A 22,736-nucleotide genomic window follows, 5' to 3' on the forward strand; every position below is an offset into this window, starting at 1 on the left:
GAAGACAGGGGGTTGATACTAAGGCGAGCTTTACATTTACTCAATGATGATTGGGTCACTGCTTGATTTTGAACCCATGTTTTCATTTTCCATTGGATACATTGTACATCCGTCACACAGTGGTGCCCCACCTCCAGCTGTTTTACGGATGACATCAACGGTCGTCACTAGTTACCAATACTGAGGTATAAAGAACTACCACAGCCACAAAGTCAGAAACTCCGCCTATTTCTACAATGTATCTTCTTAAAATGTGATTTTAGGCCTAGCCTTTACCATAACCATACTGCTAACCGTATACCCAAACCTAACCTCAAATTAAGACCAAAAAGCATGTTTTCAATTATTTTTACGATATAGCCAATTTCTACTTTGTGACTGTGCTATCTAGTGGAAACCGACGCCAACAGGGTTGGTACCGGCAAGGACTGCCACCGTGTGTTAAAAGTTAAAAGTGTAAGGCATATTTTGCATTAGGGTAGAGTCCAGGGTTTCCCAAACTCGGTCCTGTTTTTTGCCCTATTACTACACAGATTATTCAAATAATGTAGTAGTTTAGTGTGTCGTGTGTAGTGTATAACTTTGTGGGAAAGTAATATGTGGATGTTGTGCAACCCTAATTAATCTCTTTCCCGACATTCCTCATTCCTTCCAATAATCTCCACAAATTCACGTTCCTCCATTACAGGTCACTATTACACAATCCTCCTCCCTACTCGTTCTTTACCGGGTTTCCAAATCCATCCCTCACCTCACTGTGTTTCTATTCGTCAGACAGTTTCGACAGAGGTATGGGGTGGGACATTGTGAGTTCTGTGCCTTATGATACAGGTAGGGGTATGGGGAGGGGGTCCCTTCGACTGAATTCACAGTGAATCATAGGTTACATGTTTACTATGAATCAGAGCCTAAACGTGTGAACTCCAAATGATTCATGGTTTCATGATGGTATTGAGAGACCTCTGCTGTTATTGTTGTTCATGTCTTCAATCTATACAACCAAAAATAAACAATTTATCTTTCACTCACATATCCTTTGTTTTCATTTTTTTATGTAGTGGGTAGTGGGTAACACTATAGTCCATCTGCAGATGTTCTTCAGACTATCCGTAACATTTTAACTATCTACTAAGCCTAGCCCTAACCCCAAACTGAATCCTTATCCTAACCCTAAACTTAATAACCCTAGCCCAAGCCCTAACCCTTACCCTAACTCTTATTCTAAACCTAACCCTAACCGTAACCTTAGCAAGCAGTTTCTTATCAACAGATAGTTTGTTGTCAGTATGATTGTCCAGACTATCCAAATAAAGTGTGACAGGGTAGTGAACTTCATTTTGCAGTAGCTTGTAGGCAGTTGAACTCAATTTGATTCTAGGTAGTGTTTTCAGTATTGAATTACTTTTTTGAGATGTAGCGGTGTAGCTAACTACTGGAAGTACACACTACTTTTTTACAAAAATATAATATGGGTGAAGTGAGCAATCATTTCCTTTCTTTTTCAGCATCAGACCTTCATAATTCTCACTTGAAACAGTTTTTATGTTTTATTGTTTTTATTCATTTATTTGGATCCCATTAGCTCTTGCAGAAGCAGCAGCTATTCTTCCTGGGGTCCACACAAAAACATAAAACACGACAAGTAACAAAACACTGATAAACTGACAGACAAGAACAGTCACACAAATTTAAAATACAATGAAATACAAACAATACAATTAAAAAATAATGTGTGTGTAGATTGTGTGTGTGTTAGATTGTGTTTATGTGTGCATGTGTTTGTGTGTGAGTGTCATTTCACAGTCCCTATCGTGCCATTAGATGTTGTTTTACAGTTTAGCTTTTTACTTTAGTAATAAGAGATGGAAGGGAGTTCAATGCGATCACGGCTCTGTATAATACTGTGTGTTGACGTTAATTTGTTTTGGACTTGGGACTGAGAAGAGACCCCTGGCGGAATGTCTTGTGGGGTATGTGTAGGGGTCTGAGCTGTATGTAATGTGATTATACAGACAATCAGGAATTTTTATCACAGTAATATTTTTTATAAAAACTAGAAGAGAAGCAGTTAAACTATCATCAGCCTTCAACCAGGGAAGACTGGCATGCATGTTGTTGATGTTAGTTCTGTATGTGTCGTTTAGGCCAAGGCGTGCTGCACTGTTTTGAGCAAGCTGCAGCTTTGCTAGGTCTTTCTTTGTTGCATTTGACCATTTTACCAGACAGTAATCAAGATGGGACAAGACCAGAGCCTGAACAACTAGTGCAGTTGATCTTTGTGTCAAAAACATAGAACATATTTTTATAACAGATATACCCCTCCCCACCTTCACAACAACTTTGTCAATTTGACTTGACCATGATAATTGACCATCCAATGTTATAACTAGGATCTAGCTTCCTCAACTTCCTCAACGGTCACACCCTTTATGCACAACTCCAGTTGAGGTTAATGTCTTACAGAATGTTTTAAACCAAATACACTGCTTTTAGTTTTAGATGTTTTTAAGACCAGTTCATTATTAATCACCCATTCTGATACTGACTGTAACTCCTTATTTAGAATTTCAGTGTTATTGGCTTTGGGTGCTGACATGTAATGTGGAATCATCCACATACATAGTCATTCTAGCTTTGTTTAAGACCAGTGGCAAATCATTTGTAAAAATAGAGAATAGTAACAGCCCAAGGCAACTTCCCTGAGGGACACTGCACTGTACACATCTGATGTTAGAGAAGCTTCCATATAAGAATACTCTCTGGGTTCTATTGGATAAATAACTCTCCAATCATGTGATGGCAGGTGATGTAAAGCCATAGCAAGAGTTTTTTCAATAACAATACATTATCAATAACATCAAATGCTGCACTGAAATCTAACAATACTGCTCCAGATATCATCTTATTTTCCATTTCTTTTAACCAATCATCAGTCATCTGAGTCAGTGCAAGTTGAGTGTCTTCTCTATATGCATGCTAAATGTCAGTAGTTAATTTGTTCTCTGAAGAATAGCATTGTATTTGGTCAAACACATTTCTCTCCAGGCTATTAAGGACAGGCAGCAAACTGATTGGGCAGCTGTTAGAGCCAGCAAAGGGTGCTTTACTATTTGTAGTCAGTGAAATTACTTTAGCTTCCTTCCACACCTGTGGACACACACAGTCCTTTAGGCTTTGGTTAAATACATAGCAAATAGGCGTAGAAATACAGTCTGCTACCGTTTTCAATATTTTCCCATCAAGGTTGTCTGTACCTGGTGGCTGACCATTATTGATGGAAAACAACCATTTTTCCACCTCTCCCACACTAACGACCAAATTCAAAACAGCAATCCTTCTCTTTTATTATTAGATCTTTTATACATAAATATGATTGGTTCACTGTTCAGTGTTTGACCATTTTACTAATGAAGTAGTCATTGAAATGATTGGCAATATGGAAAGGTTTTGTTATAAATGACCTATCAACTTCAATGAACGATGGAGATGAATTGGGTTTTCTGCCCATGATATCATTTAAGGTACTCCAAGGTCTTTTTCCGTTGTGTTTTATGTCATTTATCTTGGTTAGGTATTATAATTTCTTCTTCTTTTTGTTAAGTTTAGTCACAAACTTTTTCAATGTACAGTGTCAACTAATCAGTTGAGCAGCCTGACTTGTTTGCCACCTCTTCTGCACAATTTCTTTTAACCATATCATTTTTCAATGAATCATCAACCCAGGGGGCTCTAACAGTTCTCACAGTTAGTTTCTTAACAGGTGCATGCTTGTCAACAATTGGCATACATTAATAACTTTACAAATACTGCATTTGGATTCACTTCCTCATACACATCAGACCAACATACGTATTTCAACGAAAGATTGCTGATAATTTTTTTTGTATGATCTCTTATAAATTACTTTAGGCTCAACCTTTGGCACTTTGGCTTACCTTATTATTGTCACAGGGACCACGTTTACATTCACACCAATATCCCATTATTATTCGGGATACTCAAGGATTTTGTTTTTAAACATCATATACCGTTAACAATAACCTGAAAAAGCTTGTTTCCTGGTTATAAGAAACCCAGGCTAGATATACAGTGCCTTGCGAAAGTATTCGGCCCCCTTGAACTTTGCGACCTTTTGCCGCATTTCAGGCTTCAAACATAAAGATATAAAACTGTATTTTTTTGTGAAGAATCAACAACAAGTGGGACACAATCATGAAGTGGAACGACATTTATTGGATATTTCAAACTTTTTTAACAAATCAAAAATTGAAAAATTAGGCGTGCAAAATTATTCAGCCCCCTTAAGTTAATACTTTGTAGCGCCACCTTTTGCTGCGATTACAGCTGTAAGTCGCTTGGGGTATGTCTCTATCAGTTTTGCACATCGAGAGACTGACATTTTTTCCCATTCCTCCTTGCAAAACAGCTTGAGCTCAGTGAGGTTGGATGGAGAACATTTGTGAACAGCAGTTTTCAGTTCTTTCCACAGATTCTCGATTGGATTCAGGTCTGGACTTTGACTTGGCCATTCTAACACCTGGCATGTTAACATTTTATCCCATTTATTGTTGTTTTTGCGGTTTGGGCAGGTTCAGTTTTGCATATCATGGGTGTGTGATGCATTATGTTTTCATCTGATTGTTAAACAAATCACTTCAAAAAGTAGGCTACTTGTGCAATTTGACCCACCCTAATAATTTTGCCTACTAATTTACTGTAAATTTCTGCTTATAATTTCCGACATTTGGTAGGCCATATTCAGTGGCGACCTGTCATTCAAGGCAGTTTAAATCCCCACATTTGTTGCAAAATATAAGTAAATAAAAAGGCTTGCCTGTTTTGTATGTTATTTTGGCATTAATACATGTCAGTTTGCAAACAATAAAAAAATATATATATATCATTGAGTTAATAAAGCCGCATACAAACAAGGTCTCTTTTTAGTTTTTTTTAATAAGGAAGCTCCAAAATGCAGGTGTTTCAGCCTAGCTCAGTGCTTTCTGTTGTGGTGGGGCAAGCCAGCAGAAAATACGGAGTGTTGCGCCGTGATTTGGCGCAGTGTTCTGTCAGTCATGGGGACACGACGTCACTGCCAAGGCTAAGGGCAGAGCTCTAAAATTCTAGCTCCTTGAGTGCTGCCATAGAGTTACAGTACATTAGAAGTGTCCATCCAAGAAGGCTCAAGGTCATTGGCCACAGATAAAATTACATCAAATCACATTATATCTACAGTAGCTTTGATTGGACTGATCATGTCAACATCATACATTCAAAATCTTATATAGCAGTCATCATCATGAATCAAGTCATCAATCTACTGGCAAATCCTTTTTAATCCTTGTCATATGAAGATAAATAATGAAGAAAAATTATAAATAAAAGCCATATCAGCTATGTTTTTTTAATGGCAGTAAATGAGGCTGAATGAACTGTTTCACTGCCAGACAAGGCTCCACTGATAGCAAGGTGTAGCAGTCGTATAGTGCAATTCATGTATTGTTTAGTGTTGTGGCTTTGCTGGCATACACACCACTTTTTTTTTGGTTTTGCCACACCAAGATTTACATGCTAAAATCGCCACTGGCCATATTATAATTTCTGACATTTGGTAGGTCATTTGTTTATCAACTATAGTTTGATACATGCAGCTTCTCTTCTGTCATAACTTGCTGACCCAGAAAATTCTATAAAGTAGTGCTCACCAGAATAATGTCTTACATCGATAGAATGAATGCATTAGTAATGTACTTAATACCAGTAAAGTTGTCTGTTTTGTTTAGGGACCGGGGACAAAACGCAGTAACTCCAAAACAATAGAAAGATTGGTCCTGTGCAAAATGTTTGACCAGTTTTAAGGAAATGAAAAGCTGAGAAAATGACAAAACATGTTCCTAATAAGATTTCAGTTTGTCTTGGGTGCATATTCTATGTGGTTGAAATACTGTGTGCTTGCATAACAGTGTGAAAGATAACACATTACATGGGCATTTGCATTTTCTCAAGAGATCCTGAAAGAAATAAATCATATTTCTCCACTCCTGTTCCCAATACAAAATTAGAATTTGTTGTATAATTTCACTGCAAGAAATGCATAATTCTGCAGGAGTTAATATTATATTATGCTACACGTGAGAGGTTGTAGGCCTACAGTCAGTGTCCATATTTCAGTCACAATTCCATTTAACCCATATGAACTTAGATGAGGAATATTATTTGTATTCATGGATACAGGGATACTCATTAGAGGGATATCAGAGGTGCATGTAAATGGCTTATACCTATAAAGACCTTAAGCGGCTATCCGGAATACAGTGCTCATATTAATGTGGTCAATGTTATGGTCACTACAGCCAATGGGAACTGATATTGCTCTGGAGCAAAGCTCTGCAGTATTAGTGAAGAGATGACCAACACAAGTCAATGTAACAGATCCAACACTATCTGTATGCACTGTAGTTGGTTGAGTGATAACCTGGGTCGTATTACAGCCATTAGTCACAGTTAGAAGCTTCATTTTGAGAGAAAATAGACCTCTCTGTTAATATCACACACAATATCGAGCATTGCACAAATATGATCCAAATACTGAGTGTTAGCACTTTGTGGCGAAAAGTAGCACCCCACAAGAAAAGTGTTTAAATGAGGTAGGGGAACTTGCAACCACAACACTTTGACAAAGCTCTCTAAGTTTGACAGGAATATGGGTTTGAAAATATACAGCAACACCTCCCCTATAGGCATTCCTGTATTTTCTGTAGATGTTACATCCTTGTATTGCTACTGCTGTTTCATAAAAATAAATAATGTACTGTAAGTGAGTTTCAGAGATGGCCAGTATATGAATGTTATCCGATGTTAGCAAGTTATTGATTTCATTAACCTTATTTCTAAGGCTACATACAGTGCCTTCAGAAAGTATTCAAACCTCCCTGGTCTTTGTGGTTGAATCTGTGTTTGAAATTCACTGCTAGATTGAGGGACGTTACAGACAATTGCATGTGTGGGGTACAGAGATGAGGAAGTCATCCAAAAATCATGTTAAACACTATTATTGCACACAGAGTGAGTCCATACAACTTATTACGTGACTTCCTAAGCAAATTTTTACTCTTGAACTTATTTAGGGTTGCCATTACATAGGGGCTGAATACTTATTGACTCAAGACATTTCAGATTTCAATTTTTAATTAATTTGTAAAAATTGAAAAACATAATTTCACATTATGGAGTTCAGGCTGTAACACAACAAAATGTGGAAAAAGTCAAGGGGTGTGAATACTTTCTGAAGGCACTGTATATTAATATGGGCTGTTCTTAGCCTTTTTCTTTGTAGCTTATCGGAGATAGATATGTGGAGAATTACATTTTTAATAAAAACATTGTTTAGCTAATAGAGTCAGTCAATCAGGCACTTGTGTCAGTTTTTGTGTGTGTGATGTTGGGCCGAAGCTACTGACCCAGAAGCTTGGCTCTCTCACTCCTCCCAGGATTTCGGGAGGGAGGGTGGACAATGAGCTTGTAGTAGGCGAAATAAGTAATGTTCACATTGTCACGACTTCCTCCGAAGTCGGTCCCTCTCCTTGTTCGGGCGGCTTTCGGCGGTCGACGTCACCGGCCTTCTAGCCATCGCCGATCCACTTTTCATTAACCATTTGTTTTGTCTTTGTCTTACACACCTGGTTTCAATTCCCCAATTACTTGTTCGTTATTTAACCCTCTGTTCCCCCACGTTTGTTTGTGAATAATTGTTTATTATATTGCGGTCCGTATTTGTGGCCTTATATTTATACAACTTGTATTGTTGTATTATTTGAGTAAAATTGCTTTCATTACTCATATCTGCTGTCCTGCGCCTGACTCATCTCACCATCTTCACACAGACGCATTACACCCATGCTCTCTGGAAGCTTTCATAGCTGGGATAAGTTCTTTCCACCTCTGGCACACAGCTTCAGAGAAGTCCCCCTATGATCCATCTGCAGCTTTTCAGTGAAAAAATTGCTCACTTTTCCTCAGACTATATCCAGGTCAGATGTGGAGACTCTGGTATGCCATCTACGACAATGTTATTCCTCCTGGATTGTCCTTCTAGTCTGTTTTCCCAGTCATTTGTAATAATGATTCACAGACATAGACTTAGAGTTTGTTGTCAACTTGCTGCAAGTCTCTTTCAGGGCATCCACCTCTCCCTGGGAGAACTGCAAACTGTTCTTAAGGTCTTGGACCTCTCTGGTTATATTGTCCATTCTTTTGTTAGCTGAGTCCACCAATATTTGGACAAAGCTCTTGAAGCTATTTTCCTGTTGCTGTAACAATTGCTTGTAGACATATTTTTGTTGATTTAAAAGATCATGCACTTGCGATAGCAAAACACTGTCCTCTCCATTACTCCCACCTTCTTTAGCTTTGGGCAGCATGATGGTAGCGTTACACATTCTGGTAACAAAGTGTTCTGTTGCAATTTTATAGTCTATGACATTTCAGATTTACATATGATAATTTTTCACAAAGTAGTTTGGATGTAGTGAACTCGTTTTTCAAAGTAACTTTAGTTCAGTAAACTATATTTGTCTTAAGGGGAGCTTTAATGTAGCTTAACTTCTTCCAGTGTGAAGTAATTGGTAGGTTGGTAAACTATTTTCAGAGTAGCTTCCCCAACACTGCTAAAAAGTTGTGACTAAACCTGGAATGTCAACACTGGAAACAAATGAAAGCTGGAATAAGAGTGGGAAAGAGAGGCATGAGACAAGTCCAGTCTGGTTGTGAGGTACATCCCTCTCTCTCCTGTTCTTCCCAGCCCCACCCTACACCTCACAGTTCACTACAAAACCCTTTACATCACACCAGCTACATAACAGACCACCGCTTTACACAGATCAACACCTGAATTAAGAGAGTAGAATTTCATTTTTAAGGAGAAGGAAAACCCTTGACAAAGAACTTTACTTTTCACATTTCCAATCAAGACAAGAGGACACATCATCAGGTATTAGTTCAACTTTTCAACTTGTATCTCTGATTTTGTGCTATTTCAAATATGAAACAGACCAGCTCCATAGTGCATTATAACTGCATTTTAATGTGTTATAACTCTTAGTGGAGTAACCAATCCAATCAAGTTTAAATACATGAATATTGATGATATGTTTAGGGGGCAGGCACATGCATGTAACATCCTTATACTTTCATGAATGTCACTTAATTCAAACAGACTAAGGTATGTATGATTCAGGCCAAATGCAAAGTACAAACAAATACACTTTTTTTTTTGCTCTCTATCGTTTAAAAGATAATAAGTTCTGAGGAACATTTCCACCCAAACTTTTACTTTTGACATGAATCTATTGTGAAACACTCGATGGTTAATCCAAAATACGCTACTTTTTCAATATGGTATAAGAAATGTATTCATACTCTATTCCATTGATGAATCAAACATAACGCCTTCATGTTATGCTCAGGATTCAGTGATTCACCAGGATCTATAAGTAGCAACAATTACTATTAGTAATTTTGTTCTTACCACTCACCCCCATCCTCTCGACCTCCTCCTCTTCCTCTTACCCTCACCTCTATGGGTCCTTGTGAGAAGAGAAGACAAATTTATGTCTTTGTTTTTACTAGTCTGCCTGGTCTTGTCCAGTTGAATATAAGGAGAAGGGTCCAAGTAAGTACTATTGCATGTTTTCTTAATTCAATGAGAGTAGCATACCATCAAGGGGCGGCAGGTAACCTAGTGGTTAGAGTGTTGGGCCAGTCACCGAAAGGTTTCTAGATCGAACTACCAAGCGGACAAGATAAAAATCTGTCATTTTGCCCCTGAACAAGGCAGTTGTTCCAAGGCCGTCAATGTGACAAAAACATTTATTCTAAACTGACATGCCTAGTTAAATAAATAAAACAATTCCTTAGATGGAATAAATAATATGATCCAGTGGAGAAAATAAAGGGATGACATTTTGCAAGGCTGTTGGGGTGGAAGAAAAGCTCTTTTGGCTTGATTTAGTAAAGTTGTACTCAGCTAAAGGGATGACATTTGCTGGACTTTTTCGCAGGGCTAGGTGAGATTGAGTGGATCCAGGTGAGGAGAGGTTGAAGTCTCAATGAGACTAGGAGTGGCAGCATGCCTCTGAACTGGCTGAGGTCGACCGGGCCTGTCACAACACGACTTAGTCCCAGGGCTGTGCTTTCTGAGATTTTTTTTTAAAATGCACCTCTGAGCTACACAATCCTGACTTGTACAGGCCTGTCATAGGGAATGAGTCTGTGTGTGTAAGTATGTGTGTGTAGGTGTTTGTGGGGTACTCTGCCGTGTGAAGATCACAGAAATGACCATGTAATTCTATATCTACGTTTAAAGCAACTACACTTCCTTTAATACCAGAATGTGAACTGGTATTGAACTGGCAACCCCCCCCCCCCCCCCTCTCTCTCTTCCAGGATGGGATCTGCTGGGGTACAGATTGTATGTGTGGCCCTTGGGGTCCTGGGCCTGATCGGAGGCATTGTGTGCTGTGCCATCCCTAGATGGAAAGTGTCATCATTTACAGGACAGAACATCGTAACGGCACAGGTACTGAGCAGATCAAGTGTTTTATTAGCCCTATGTGGTTTACATGTTAAACCGCTAAATACTTTCTAACATTATATTGACTCAAATGACTCTAATAACTCGGAAAACGTAGAATGAATGCAATGTGCTGAAGTCAAATAAGCTGTAATGAATGAATGGCATGTGTATTACTGTAACTATTTGTCTCTGTGTGTAGGAAACTGAAGAGGGCCTGTGGATGACCTGTGTGGTGCAGAGTACGGGCCAGCAGCAGTGTAAGAGCTATGAGTCCCTGCTGATCCTGCCATCTGACCTGCAGGCGGCCCGCGCCATGACCATCATCAGCTGCATGGTCACCTCCCTGGCCATCCTCATCTTGTTCGCCGGCGCCGACTTCACCACCTGCGTGGAGAATGAGGACATCAAGCCCAAGATCAGCCTTGTGGCTGGGATCGCTCTGTTGGTGTCTGGCCTCCTCCTCATCATCCCTGTCAGCTGGTCCGCCCACAACGTCATCAGCAACTTCTACAACCCCCTTGTGGCCCAGAAGATGGAGCTGGGAACCTGTATCTTTATTGGCTGGGCTGCTGGGGTGCTGTTGATTCTGGCCGGAGGCCTGCTCATGTGTTTCAGCAGAGCCAAATCTGGCAGCTCGGGAGGAACCGCCAAGTACTACGGCAACAGCGCTTCAGCCCCCGCTGCCAACAAGAACTACGTCTAGTACATGTATTACACCTCTGTATGTTTGTATGTGTGTAGAGAGATAGTTTGATGTATTACACCTCTGTATGTTTCTATGTGTGTAGAGAGATAGTTTGATGTACTACACCTCTGTATGTTTCTATGTGTGTAGAGAGATAGTTTGATGTACTACACCTCTGTATGTTTCTATGTCTGTAGAGAGATAGTTTGATGTACTACACCTCTGTATGTTTGTGTGTATAGTTTGATGTACTACACCTCTGTATGTTTCTATGTCTGTAGATAGTTTGATGTACTACACCTCTGTATGTTTGTATGTGTGTAGAGAGATAGTTTGATGTACTATGTCTGTAGAGAGATAGTTTGATGTACTACACCTCTGTATGTTTGCATGTGTGTAGAGAGATAGTTTGATGTACTACACCTCTGTATGTTTCTATGTGTGTAGAGAGATAGTTTGATGTACTACACCTCTGTATGTTTGTATGTGTGTAGAGAGATAGTTTGATGTACTACCTCTGTATGTTTCTATGTGTGTAGAGAGATAGTTTGATGTACTACACCTCTGTATGTTTCTATGTCTGTAGAGAGATAGTTTGATGTACTACACCTCTGTATGTTTCTATGTGTGTAGAGAGATAGTTTGATGTACTACACCTCTGTATGTTTCTATGTGTGTAGAGAGATAGTTTGATGTACTACACCTCTGTATGTTTCTATGTGTGTAGAGAGATAGTTTGATGTACTACACCTCTGTATTTTTCTATGTGTGTAGAGAGATAGTTTGATGGAAAGGAAATGGGTCAGACAGAATGAAAACAAGAAAGGGGAGGGGTTTAACCTTGAGGATAAAGAAGGGACATTATTAGTGGAAATAATGGTTGTAAATATTGAATATTTAAAAATAGTAAGACTGGTTTAGTTGTAGTTAATCCAAGGGTCCAATATGGTGATTCAATTTAATATACACATATATGTTTCTTTTTTGGGGGGGGACTAACTCAATATACTATAATATACTACAAATCAAAACTGTGTAAGGATGATGATGTACCTACATTCATACAGTTTCTTAACTGTGTCCAACTCACTAAGAATCACCTACATGAAGGCTAGACAGTCAAGGAGCACCGTAAATTCCAAAAACGATGGATAGAGGAAATTATTTTACAAATTGTGACGGCGAGGAAATATAACCAATTTTCAGTGTGGATCTCCGGACCTCGTTGAAGACCAAATGCAGCCCCCGGGGCAGAGTTTGACACCCTTGTTGTAATGTGTTATCTCGTTGAGTTTTTTAATTCTGGGTGGCATGCTTCTATAATGCCATGAATGAACAACAGAGAGCAAGGTGAGGGACTCAGTGGTCATGCATCTCAAAATACAGGTATAGTTAAATGACTGTATATATCATTTACATCCATGAGATCACAACTTTTTAACTTATGTAAATCAGCTTGTCTTTTACTTTTGTTTATCAAATAATAAATACATGTTTTTATTTTATTCTGTTGCAATACAAATGATTGTCATCTCCTTTGGAAATGTTAACAAAAGAAAAACAAGTTTAAATATTTTGGAAAATATGAAGGACTTTTATTTCCAACTATGTAAGAGCATATATTAAAAACAAGTCTCTATAAATGGGAAAACTGACACCAACAAAACAAATTCAAGCTTCCAGACCCGAAAATATTTGGCTGCTGATATTGATGGATCCTGTCTCCAACTCTCCCTTTAAACATCTTTCCTTCAAACATCCCCAACTATTTCTAACTATTTTACTTTCATCTCCTCTTTATCTTCTCCTCTTTACACCTCCTTCTCTCTCTCCATCAGCTCCACCTCGAACCCAATGGCTCTGTTTCAATTCTTGCTCTCCAGTTCGCTCACGCGCTTGGTCAGCTCCTCTACTGTTTCCTTCAGAGCCTTCACCTCCTTCTGCAAGGCATGTACCTCCTGAGAGAGAGAGAGAGAGAGAGAGAGAGAGAGAGAATATAGAGACAAAAGAGAGAGAGAGAGAGAAAGAAAGATAGAGACAAAAAGAGAGAGAGAGAGAGAGAGAGAGAGAGAGAGAGAAAGAAAGATAGAGACAAAAAGAGAGAGAGAGAGAGAAAGAAGGAGAGGGGAGATTCCTTTGTGAGTTGTGCAAAAGAGGAAGCCATATCTAAAATACAGTATCTATTCACAGATATATCAAAGCATGTAGGTAGATGCAGCCATGTCCTTACCCCAGTGTTATCGTGCTGATGCCCCATGGCTGCTGATGTGGTCTTCAGAAGACTTTTGTGAACTTTGAACTCTTTGGATTTGGTGGTTGTCGCAAAACCGTCCTTCAAGGAGATCAGGATAGGTTGGCCCTCTTTGCCTTCAAACCACTCATTGGCCTCCACAGACGGCTCTGGACCCATGGTGTCTGGGTACAAATCCTCCTGAAACAGGTCAGACTGAAGAGCGAGAGAGAGAAAGTGAGACATTTAAGAATCACATGCTTTGAGTTATAGTCATTTTTTAAAAGTGTATTTACCTTGCGGGGCACCGTCATGACAATGGGCTCACACTTCCTCTCATGGAGCTTGTAGAACCTGGTGGAGGACGAATAAAACAATATACATTCCCATTTTACAAACAGCGCTTGTGTGTATGTGTGTGTATACTGGCGAGTGAAAATGTCCATGACTCTGTGTGGTTACCTGGCGATTTCACACTTGTTGACCTCCAGGCCCCTCTTGGGCATGTAGCCCATGCCCTTCTGACTCTCCTTACTGCTGTACATGGACAGGTAGTGAACATAGGGAGCCTCATCCGTCACCTCAAAGTACCGGATACTGCTGTCACCCTGAGACACGAAAATGAATGGTTAGTAAACCATAGTGTGTGTGTGTCAAAAGAGGTTGGTGGCATCTTATTTGGGGAGAAAGGGCTCACGTAATGGCTGGAGCGGAATAGGTGCAATGGTATCGAATATATAAAACACAAGGTTTCCATGTGTTTGATGCCATTCCATTTGCTGCGTTCTGGCCATTATTTTGAGCTGTTCTCAAAAAACATTTGAGCCTCCTGTGTGTGTGTGTGTGTGTGTGTGTGTGTGTGTGTGTGTGTGTGTGTGTGTGTGTGTGTGTGTGTGTGTGTGTGTGTGTGTATGTGTGTGTGTGTGTGTGTGTGTGTGTGTGCGTGTTTTTAACTCTAACCTTGCCACAGAGGTAGACAACGCCAGTGTCAGGGTCAAAGAAGGGCAATAGGACACCACTGCTGGTGTCCAACTCCTGCAGGGTGAGTGGCTCCCCAAAGCTCTTCTGTCAAACACATACAGGTCATGTCGGGTCTTAAGACACTATTCATAAGGCTTTATAAGAAGTTCATAATGGTCTCATAACACTCACCGGGTCCCAAAGTGCCACCTGTCTCTCACTCATGCGACTGAAGCCGGTGCTCAGGATCTTCCCTTCGGACACAAACACAGCCTTGACAGGCCTGGAGCCTTCGTGTGTCTTCTCCTTCTCCTGAGAGAGACAGAAAGGCAGAAAGAGAGAGATTGTAGATTCAGGGAAAGACAGACACTCAACAAAGGAGGTTCATCTATCAAAGACACGTGAAGGGAACTATATGAACTAATCCCTGACTGTGATTCTATTGAGATCTATGACATTAAACCTGGTAGCTAGGTGCATCTGACTGTCCAGGGTTAGAGTGGCTGGTACTCCTGTGGTATTGATGGGGGCAGGGAGGGGGGCACTCACGGCGATGACTGTGCCCTTGCGGGGGTCCAGCACACGTATGGTCTTGTCCTTACAGGAGGTGAGGATCTGGGAGCCGTCCCTGTTCCAGCAGGCACTGTAGATGAGGTCAGGGTGGACCGAGTCGATCCTCACCATGGCCTCTCCACACGCCACGTTCCACAGGATCACCACGTTGTCACAGCCTGGAAGCCAAGGGAGAGAGAGACGGAGGAACAGGCATTTAGGCCATGCAGTGCTACTCCACTTATGTTAACAGTTGAAGAGGCACTTGTATTCTGAGGCGATGCATCACAGCAGTGCTATACCTGCGCTCATGAGCACATTGTGGGCAGTGGGGTGCCAACTGAGGATGCCCACGCGTTTGGAGTGCCCCTCCAGCTTCACCACGGGGTCGTTCAAGGGCGTGACCAGGCCACCCTCCGGGATCTCCCAAACCTGAACGATGGAGAGGTAGAGGAAGAGGAGGGTATGCCATTACACTGAGTTAACACAGTACATAGATACAGAACACTGATCAACTGGATCACACAGGGACATATGTCCTAAAGTGCGTCCATAATATAATTCTACTTAACAAGCTCAACATTATGGCCAGTGAAAAGTTGTGACCTCTACTTACCATGACACTGCAGTCCTCTGAACCACTGGCAATGATGTTGTCGTTGTGGGGACAGAACTCAATATCCAGCACTGGGCCTGTGTGTCCACAGACTGTGGGCTGGGACATGTCAATACGACCCGTCTACAGGGAGACACAAAGGAAAAAGGTGAGTTACTATGACACAAATAAACACACACACACACAAGCTGATGGCTCAAACAGGAGATAAATACTACAGTATGCAGTAAGAACACATGGAGATGTAGAGTGTTGCTACCACTGTGGTCTTGGCAACAGAAAGACCTAGAGAGGGTTCAGAGGAGAGGAACTCAGTCAGCTGATGACATTTGTATAGCTGTGCCTGAAATCAGCCTTAGAGAGCAGAAAACTCTACTGGTTTTCCATGGCCCTGGTGGAACACACACAGGATCTGGACTGTTGGCCCTGGTGGAACACACACAGGATCTGGACTGTTTGCCCTGGTGGAACACACACAGGATCTGGACTGTTTGCCCTGGTGGAACACACACAGGATCTGGACTGTTGGCCCTGGTGGAACATAAACAGGATCTGGACTGTTTGCCCTGGTAGAACATAAACAGGATCTGGACTGTTGGCCCTGGTGGAATACAAACAGGATCTGGACTGTTTGCCCTGGTGGAACACACACAGGATCTGGACTGTTGGCCCTGGTGGAACACACACAGGATCTGGACTGTTGGCCCTGGTGGAACACACACAGGATCTGGACTGTTGGCCCTGGTGGAACACAAACAGGATCTGGACTGTTGGCCCTGGTGGAACACATACAGGATCTGGACTGTTGGCCCTGGTGGAACACAAACAGGATCTGGACTGTTGGCCCTGGTGGAACACAAACAGGATCTGGACTGTTGGCCCTGGTGGAACACAAACAGGATCTGGACTGTTGGCCCTGGTGGAACACAAACAGGATCTGGACTGTTGGCCCTGGTGGAACACAAACAGGATCTGGACTGTTGGCCCTGGTGGAACACACACAGGAACTGGACTGTTGGTCCTCTCTGTCACGTTGGCCCTCGCCCATCATTCACAGTACCAAAACAAAACCATCTACATTCAATAATGTACTAAGGATGTACAGTACATGCCTTATTTTGAATATGAAGTGGCATAATGTTTATTTTCAAAACTTTATTCAAATGTTTCTCCTAATGTTCCTGCCTTCATTGTAGATGAACAATCAGCTGCCATCCTAAAACCTCTTAGTCACCGTCTCAATAATAGTGATCACATACGGGTTATATTGCTGTAGTAATATCTACAGAGTAGTTAAGTGACATAAAAATGTACTTCTCCAACATATAAATCAAGGTAGACTCAGCGATATGACGTAGATGCAGAAAGTAAACAGCATAGTGGGTCAATTTCCACAACAACTAAGAACGTTGAAGCGCGAGGCTCAACTTCTCAGCGTTTTTGGTCCCGTGGCTCCCACACTGTAAGAGCGTGAAGTGAACCGGTGCACATGCGCAGATACTTTGTGTGACTGTGTGAAGTCGTGCATCTCGCTCATCTCAATATCTGCAGTCATTTCGCTGTCTACCTTTAAATCAAATTATCGTTCATTGGGGAACAATGGCTTCCTTTGACCAAATCATTAGGCCTTAAATGCACTGTGAATTTTGGTTTAGAGGACTACTATTCGTCCCTGTTACAGGCAAGTCCAAACAGTGATGCAATGGCGTCTACCCATGACGTTGAGACAGTCTATATCTTTGGGTAAAAAATAAATCTGTTATATCTACGTATCTGTTCTATATATGAATATACATACAGTTAATGTCAAAGTCTTTCAATTACACCTTTATGCTTCAATATCACATAACGCATTCAAAATCAATCTAGATATTGACTACTATAAGACCATTACATACACTACATATACAAAAGTATGTGGACACCCCTTCAAATTAATGCATTTGGCTATTTCAGCCCCACCCGTTGCTGACAGGTGTATAAAATCGAGCACACAGCCATGCAAACTCCATAAACAAACATTGGCAATAGAATGGCTTTACTGAAGAGCTCAGTGACTTTCAATGTGGCATGGTCATAGGATGCCACCTTTCCAACAAGTCAGTTTGTCAAATTTCTGCCCTGCTAGAGCTGCCCCGATCAACTGTATGTGCTGTTATTGTGAAGTGGAAACGTCGAGGAGCAACAATGGCTCAGCCGCAAAGTGGTAGGCCACACAAGCTCACAGAACGGGACTGCCGAGTGCTGAAGCACTGTCCTCGGTTGCAACACTCACTACCGAGTTCCAAACTGCCTCTGGAAGCAACGTCAACACAAGAACTGTTTGTCGGGAGCTTCATGAAATGGGTTTCCATGGCCGAGCAGCTGCTCATCACCATGCACAATGCCAAGCATCTCCTGGAGTGGTGTAAAGCTCGCTGCAATTGGACTCCAGAGCAGTGGAAATGTGTTCTCTGGTGTGATGAATCACACTTCACCATCTGGCAGTCCGATGGATGAATCTGGGTTTGGTGGATGCCAGGAGAAGGCTACCTGCCCCAATGCATACTGTCAACTGTAAAGTTTGGTGGATGAGAAGTAATGGTCTGGGGCTGTGTTTCATGGTTTTTGCTAGGCCCCTTAGTTCCAGTGAAGGGAAATATTAATGCTACAGCATACAATGACATTCTAGATGATTCTGTGCTTTCAACTTTGTGGCAACAGTTTGGGGAAGGCCCTTTCCCGTTTCAGCACGACAATGTCCCTGTGCACAAAGTGATGTCCATACAGAAATGGTTTGTCAAGATCGGTGTGGAAGAATTTAACTGGCCTGCACAGAGCCCTGACCTCAACCCCATCGAACACCTTTGGGATGAATTGGAATGCAGACTGCGAGCCAGGCCTAATCGTCCAACATCAGTGCCCAACCTCACTAATGTTCTTGTGGCTGAATGGAAGCAAGTCCCTGCAGCAATGTTCCAACATCTAGTGGAAAGCAATCCCAGAAGAGTGGAGGCTGTTATAGCAGCAAAGGGGGGACCAACTTCCTACTAATGTCCATGATATTGGAATGCAATGTTCGACAAGCAGGTGTCAACATACTTTTGGTCATGTAGTGTATGTGTTTGTTGCTGATATTGCAGCAATTCGTCCCATGCTGATATTGTACCTGTATCCCACATATGCTTCTGTTTTTCAATGTCAAACCCACCACTGGTATGCATGACCAAAGAGCTATATTTTCATGTTATCTGACCCTAGCACCGGTTCCAATTCATGTGCCAATGCCATTGATCAAACTCCAGGCGGTGCTATAGTCAGATGGCATGAAAATATAACTCTAGCTCAGTAAATAGCTCAGTATATATATATATTTTATACAGTCTTTTTTTCTCATCTTTATCAAGTGTGCTAATCATTTTGGACCTGACTGTATATGCAGCTGCACTATACTGCGCCCTAGCCACATCCTGTCAAGACTGTGTTGCACTGAACCGCTCCAAATATGGTGAAAAACTAGCAACAACACAGAGAGAGCCAGTGACGTGTAGAACCGAAACTCTGCCCCAAACTTCCTTATTCAGCACAATGTGTGATGCCGCCTTGCAAAATTCAAAATTCAAATGTTGAAAAAACATTACAAACGACACGCCAATGAGCATTTTCATCAAAATTGTAGCGTAGTTGGGAAAATCTGGGCATGAATGAAAGTGACATTTTGAAACTTCAAGATTTGAGACTGAGGCATATGCATAGATCTACACAACAGATGGAGAGGGAAATGGACGTTAGACCACTTCTGAGAAATGAAAACCTCTAACTTCACTTAAGGCATTCACTTTGACCTCTGTCTCTCTGCTCAGGCCCACCTTGTTCAGAGGCAGCACTAGGAAGGCCCCTCCTCCGCTGGCATCCACAATCATGGCCACAAACTTGGGGTTGACAGAGCAGAAGTTGCTGTCCCAGGTCATCTGGGAGATGCGGATGTCATCATAGCACTGGTCAGCCTTCACCCCCTGGCCGAAGACATGACGGAACTTACTGGCCCTGACTACCTTCCTGGACATGGTGACCTGATAGGGGAGAGATGAGGATGGGGAGAGGAAGGGGAGGGGGGGGGGGGGGGTGGGTGGAGCGGTAGTAGGAGAGATGAGGACAAGGAGAGGAGAGAGTGGGGGGATGGGGCGGTAGTAGGAGAGATGAGGACAAGGAGAGGAGAGAGGGGGGGGTCGGTAGTAAGAGAGATGGGGACAAGGAGAGGAGAGAGTGGGGGGATGGGGCGGTAGTAGGAGAGATGAGGACAAGGAGAGGAGAGAGTGGGGGGATGGTAGTAGGAGAGATGGGGACAAGGAGAGGAGAGAGTGGGGGGATGGGGCGGTAGTAGGAGAGATGAGGACAAGGAGAGGAGAGAGTGGGGGGATGGTAGTAGGAGAGATGAGGACAAGGAGAGGAGAGAGTGGGGGGATGGTAGTAGGAGAGATGAGGACAAGGAGAGGAGAGAGTGGAGGGATGGTAGTAGGAGAGATGAGGACAAGGAGAGGAGAGAGTGGGGGGATGGTAGTAGGAGAGATGAGGACAAGGAGAGGAGAGAGTGGGGGAGTGGGTCGGTAGTAGGAGAGATGAGGACAAGGAGAGGAGAGAGTGGGGGGATGGTAGTAGGAGAGATGAGGACAAGGAGAGGAGAGAGTGGGGGGATGGTAGTAGGAGAGATGAGGACAAGGAGAGGAGAGGGGGTTAGTGGGAGAATTAAGAGGAGATATAAGAAGAAAAGGGAAGAGGGCAGAGTTGTTAATGCACAGTGGTAGACTAATCAAGTGGTTATTGTATTTAAGAATATGCAGACTGCTACTGTAGCCAGTGAACTCTCACCCGGCACCCCTACAACATTTACATAGACAGAGAGAGAGAGAGAGAGAGAGAGAGAGAGAGAGAGAGAGAAAAAAGAGAGAGAGTGAGAGAGATGTACAGAAGAAAACCAGTAATCTGTGAAATAAATGCAACTGTTCATAATTTGCATAAATAATACACAGATGCAAGTATAAACATTTTACAGGATATGAAGAGCAATGTAGGGATTTGAATACTGTGACCTTAGATGCCACAAAATGTCTTAAGAACATGAGCATCACTGACCCACTCCCTAGTTAGACCACAAGACAAACACTTAGTGAGGAGACAAACATACAGACACAAAGCTACAGGAAGGAAGGACAATACAGGAAAAGCAGAGAAAAGGGGAAGAAAGAACTTGCACAACTACTTCCTCCAGTCTGCAACTGTTTCTTTTTGTCTTTATTATCCGGGGTACACTTGTGGCTCTGTGCAATGCTTTAACTCACATCTAGTCGTAGGGATGAACCCGCACAGAGAGAGAAAACATGGAGAATTGAAGTAAAAATTAGCATATGGGACTACAGAGGCAAACTGAAAGGCATACTCCACTGCAGTTTGGAAATCATGTGAACCAGGAACCTACAGCAACAGTTAGACCACATCCTACAGAACAAACAACAGAACCACAAGACTATCGTTCTTTCCGTTTCATTCACACACATGCTCTCTTGTCCCTCTCTAATGCTCCTTTTTCACACATTAAACAGTTGGCAGATATGTAAATGATATTATCTTTTTGCGAGCTATAACCAAAGAGAATGCAACTGGTTGAAATATTGTCGTCCAATTTAGGGTTTGTAGGGTTTGTAATGCATTACTGTCAGTAGATAGTCCTCATGTTCAATGCATAGGCTACATTTCACAAGTTTCATATTTATCAATAAGAATATTAGTGCACACAATGACTCAGTCCTGACCTACAGCCCATACATTTATGCTGTAAAACGACAACTCTAAAAGAGTGAGCAGAGAATTTACCTCCATTTGCAGACCTTACTTCCTCAAATCTGAAGCTTCGCTGACTCTGAATCCCTTGGCTAAAGACTTAGGCCTCACTGTTCTTGTAGCATTTGTGCATCACAAGACCTCTTTGGTAGACTTTCATCTAATGCAATAATCCTTTGCAGAGTGTGCCTTAATGTTATAAAGGACCAGGACCGGAGTACATGTCAATAATGGTGTGTGTGTGTGTGTGTGTGTGTGTGTAGGCCTACAGCATAATCATATAAAGTGACAGCAATTATGGACTATCAGTCACATGGTTTGTGATTACTAGGAGAAGGATGCTGTGAAAGCAGGCCTACCTGTTTTAGTGATGGGGAAATATTCTGCTCAGTCAGGCTCCCTGCTTGGTTCTGCTGTGTCGCCAGAGAGGAGTAGGAGCCGGTAGTCTAGGGTAGATCTCTTTATGTGATGGAGGAAGTGAGTTTTAGATGAAGGTGGAAATGGGAGGTGTCACGTTCTGTCTTCTTACTTGCTGGGGTTGAAAGATTTAAATTACAGATCTCAAGAAGAGATGAATTGAAGTTGTTGATATGCAGACCAAAGTGAGCCTAATTAATTAGACTAATCAAATCATCAAAGCGTGTGTGCAATACTTTCTAAGTCTGGTTTACTTTGATTTGTTTACATTTAATTTAAATTAAGAGATATATATATATATATATATATATGAAGATAAACATTGTAATGTCACTGGAACAGAGTCTCCAGAGTGCTCTAAAGCTTAGGGCCTCCCGAGTGGCGCAGTGGTCTAAGGCACTGCATCGCAGTGCTAGAGGCGTCACTACAGACCAGGTTTGATCCTGGGCTGTATCACAACAGGCTGTGATTGGGAGGCCCATAGGGCAGCGCACATTTGTCGTCTGGGTTAGGGGAGGGTTTGGCCGGGGGAGCTTCACGAGTAGGCTGCCATTGTAAATAAGAATTTGTTCCGAACTGACTTGTCTAGTTAGATAAATAAAGAACAATGAATTCTAGGGTTAGGTCATCCCAAGGATCCCACTTAGCATCTACCATACTGTAGTTGCCTACTTGCAGTGGGGACTGTTGACTGTGGGATATAAATATGCGCAAAGAGGGTGCTGCTGTGTACAGGACAACCGCCTACAAAAATCACAATTTAACCCCTTTGCACAATGTATGGATAACAGGATGAAGTCAAACAGAGAATGCCATGGTACAGCTAGGCTCTGTTTAAAGACACATGTATGGATAACAGGATGAAGTCAAACAGAGAATGCCATGGTAC

General features: G+C 41.9%; 2 protein-coding genes across 4 annotated transcripts; one reads left to right on the top strand and one right to left on the bottom strand.

Moving 5' to 3' along the window:
• Positions 1-8,849: 8,849 nt before the first annotated feature.
• Positions 8,850-11,461, top strand: LOC139365001 (claudin-4-like). 3 transcript variants are annotated; one of them, XM_071102302.1, is made up of 4 exons: positions 8,867-8,986; positions 9,593-9,667; positions 10,441-10,573; positions 10,770-11,461. In XM_071102302.1, exons 3-4 carry the CDS (start codon positions 10,442-10,444, stop codon positions 11,271-11,273), a joined length of 636 nt encoding a protein of 211 aa, XP_070958403.1. In that variant the 5' UTR covers positions 8,867-8,986; positions 9,593-9,667; position 10,441; the 3' UTR covers positions 11,274-11,461. The 3 variants fall into 3 exon arrangements, with proteins under 3 accessions (XP_070958401.1, XP_070958403.1, XP_070958402.1); XM_071102301.1 differs by having other exon boundaries at positions 9,625-9,667; XM_071102300.1 differs by lacking the exon at positions 9,593-9,667 and having other exon boundaries at positions 8,850-8,986.
• A 770-nt stretch (positions 11,462-12,231) lies between these two features.
• Positions 12,232-21,932, bottom strand: LOC139365000 (coronin-1A-like). Its single transcript, XM_071102299.1, has 11 exons — positions 21,790-21,932; positions 19,462-19,665; positions 15,614-15,736; positions 15,300-15,429; positions 14,995-15,176; positions 14,638-14,757; positions 14,446-14,550; positions 13,948-14,093; positions 13,782-13,839; positions 13,486-13,701; positions 12,232-13,213 (listed from the first exon to the last, which is right to left on the bottom strand). The coding sequence occupies exons 2-11, from the start codon at positions 19,657-19,659 to the stop codon at positions 13,121-13,123; spliced, it is 1,371 nt and encodes a 456-aa protein (XP_070958400.1). The 5' UTR covers positions 19,660-19,665; positions 21,790-21,932; the 3' UTR covers positions 12,232-13,120.
• Positions 21,933-22,736: the final 804 nt, after the last annotated feature.

This window comes from Oncorhynchus clarkii, chromosome 13, assembly GCF_045791955.1.
Source record: "Oncorhynchus clarkii lewisi isolate Uvic-CL-2024 chromosome 13, UVic_Ocla_1.0, whole genome shotgun sequence".
Lineage (NCBI taxonomy): Eukaryota > Metazoa > Chordata > Actinopteri > Salmoniformes > Salmonidae > Oncorhynchus > Oncorhynchus clarkii.

Excerpts from the sequence above, each read along its gene's own strand:
- LOC139365001 (XM_071102300.1), top strand. The coding sequence starts at position 10,442 with ATGGGATCTGCTGGGGTACAGATTGTATGTGTGGCCCTTGGGGTCCTG. Across the intron at positions 10,574-10,769 it reads AGAACATCGTAACGGCACAG|GAAACTGAAGAGGGCCTGTG; the intron begins GTACTGAGCAGA and ends CTCTGTGTGTAG.
- LOC139365000 (XM_071102299.1), bottom strand. The coding sequence starts at position 19,659 with ATGTCCAGGAAGGTAGTCAGGGCCAGTAAGTTCCGTCATGTCTTCGGC. Across the intron at positions 15,737-19,461 it reads TAGTGCTGCCTCTGAACAAG|ACGGGTCGTATTGACATGTC; the intron begins GTGGGCCTGAGC and ends GTCTCCCTGTAG. Across the intron at positions 13,840-13,947 it reads AACAAGTGTGAAATCGCCAG|GTTCTACAAGCTCCATGAGA; the intron begins GTAACCACACAG and ends GTCCTCCACCAG.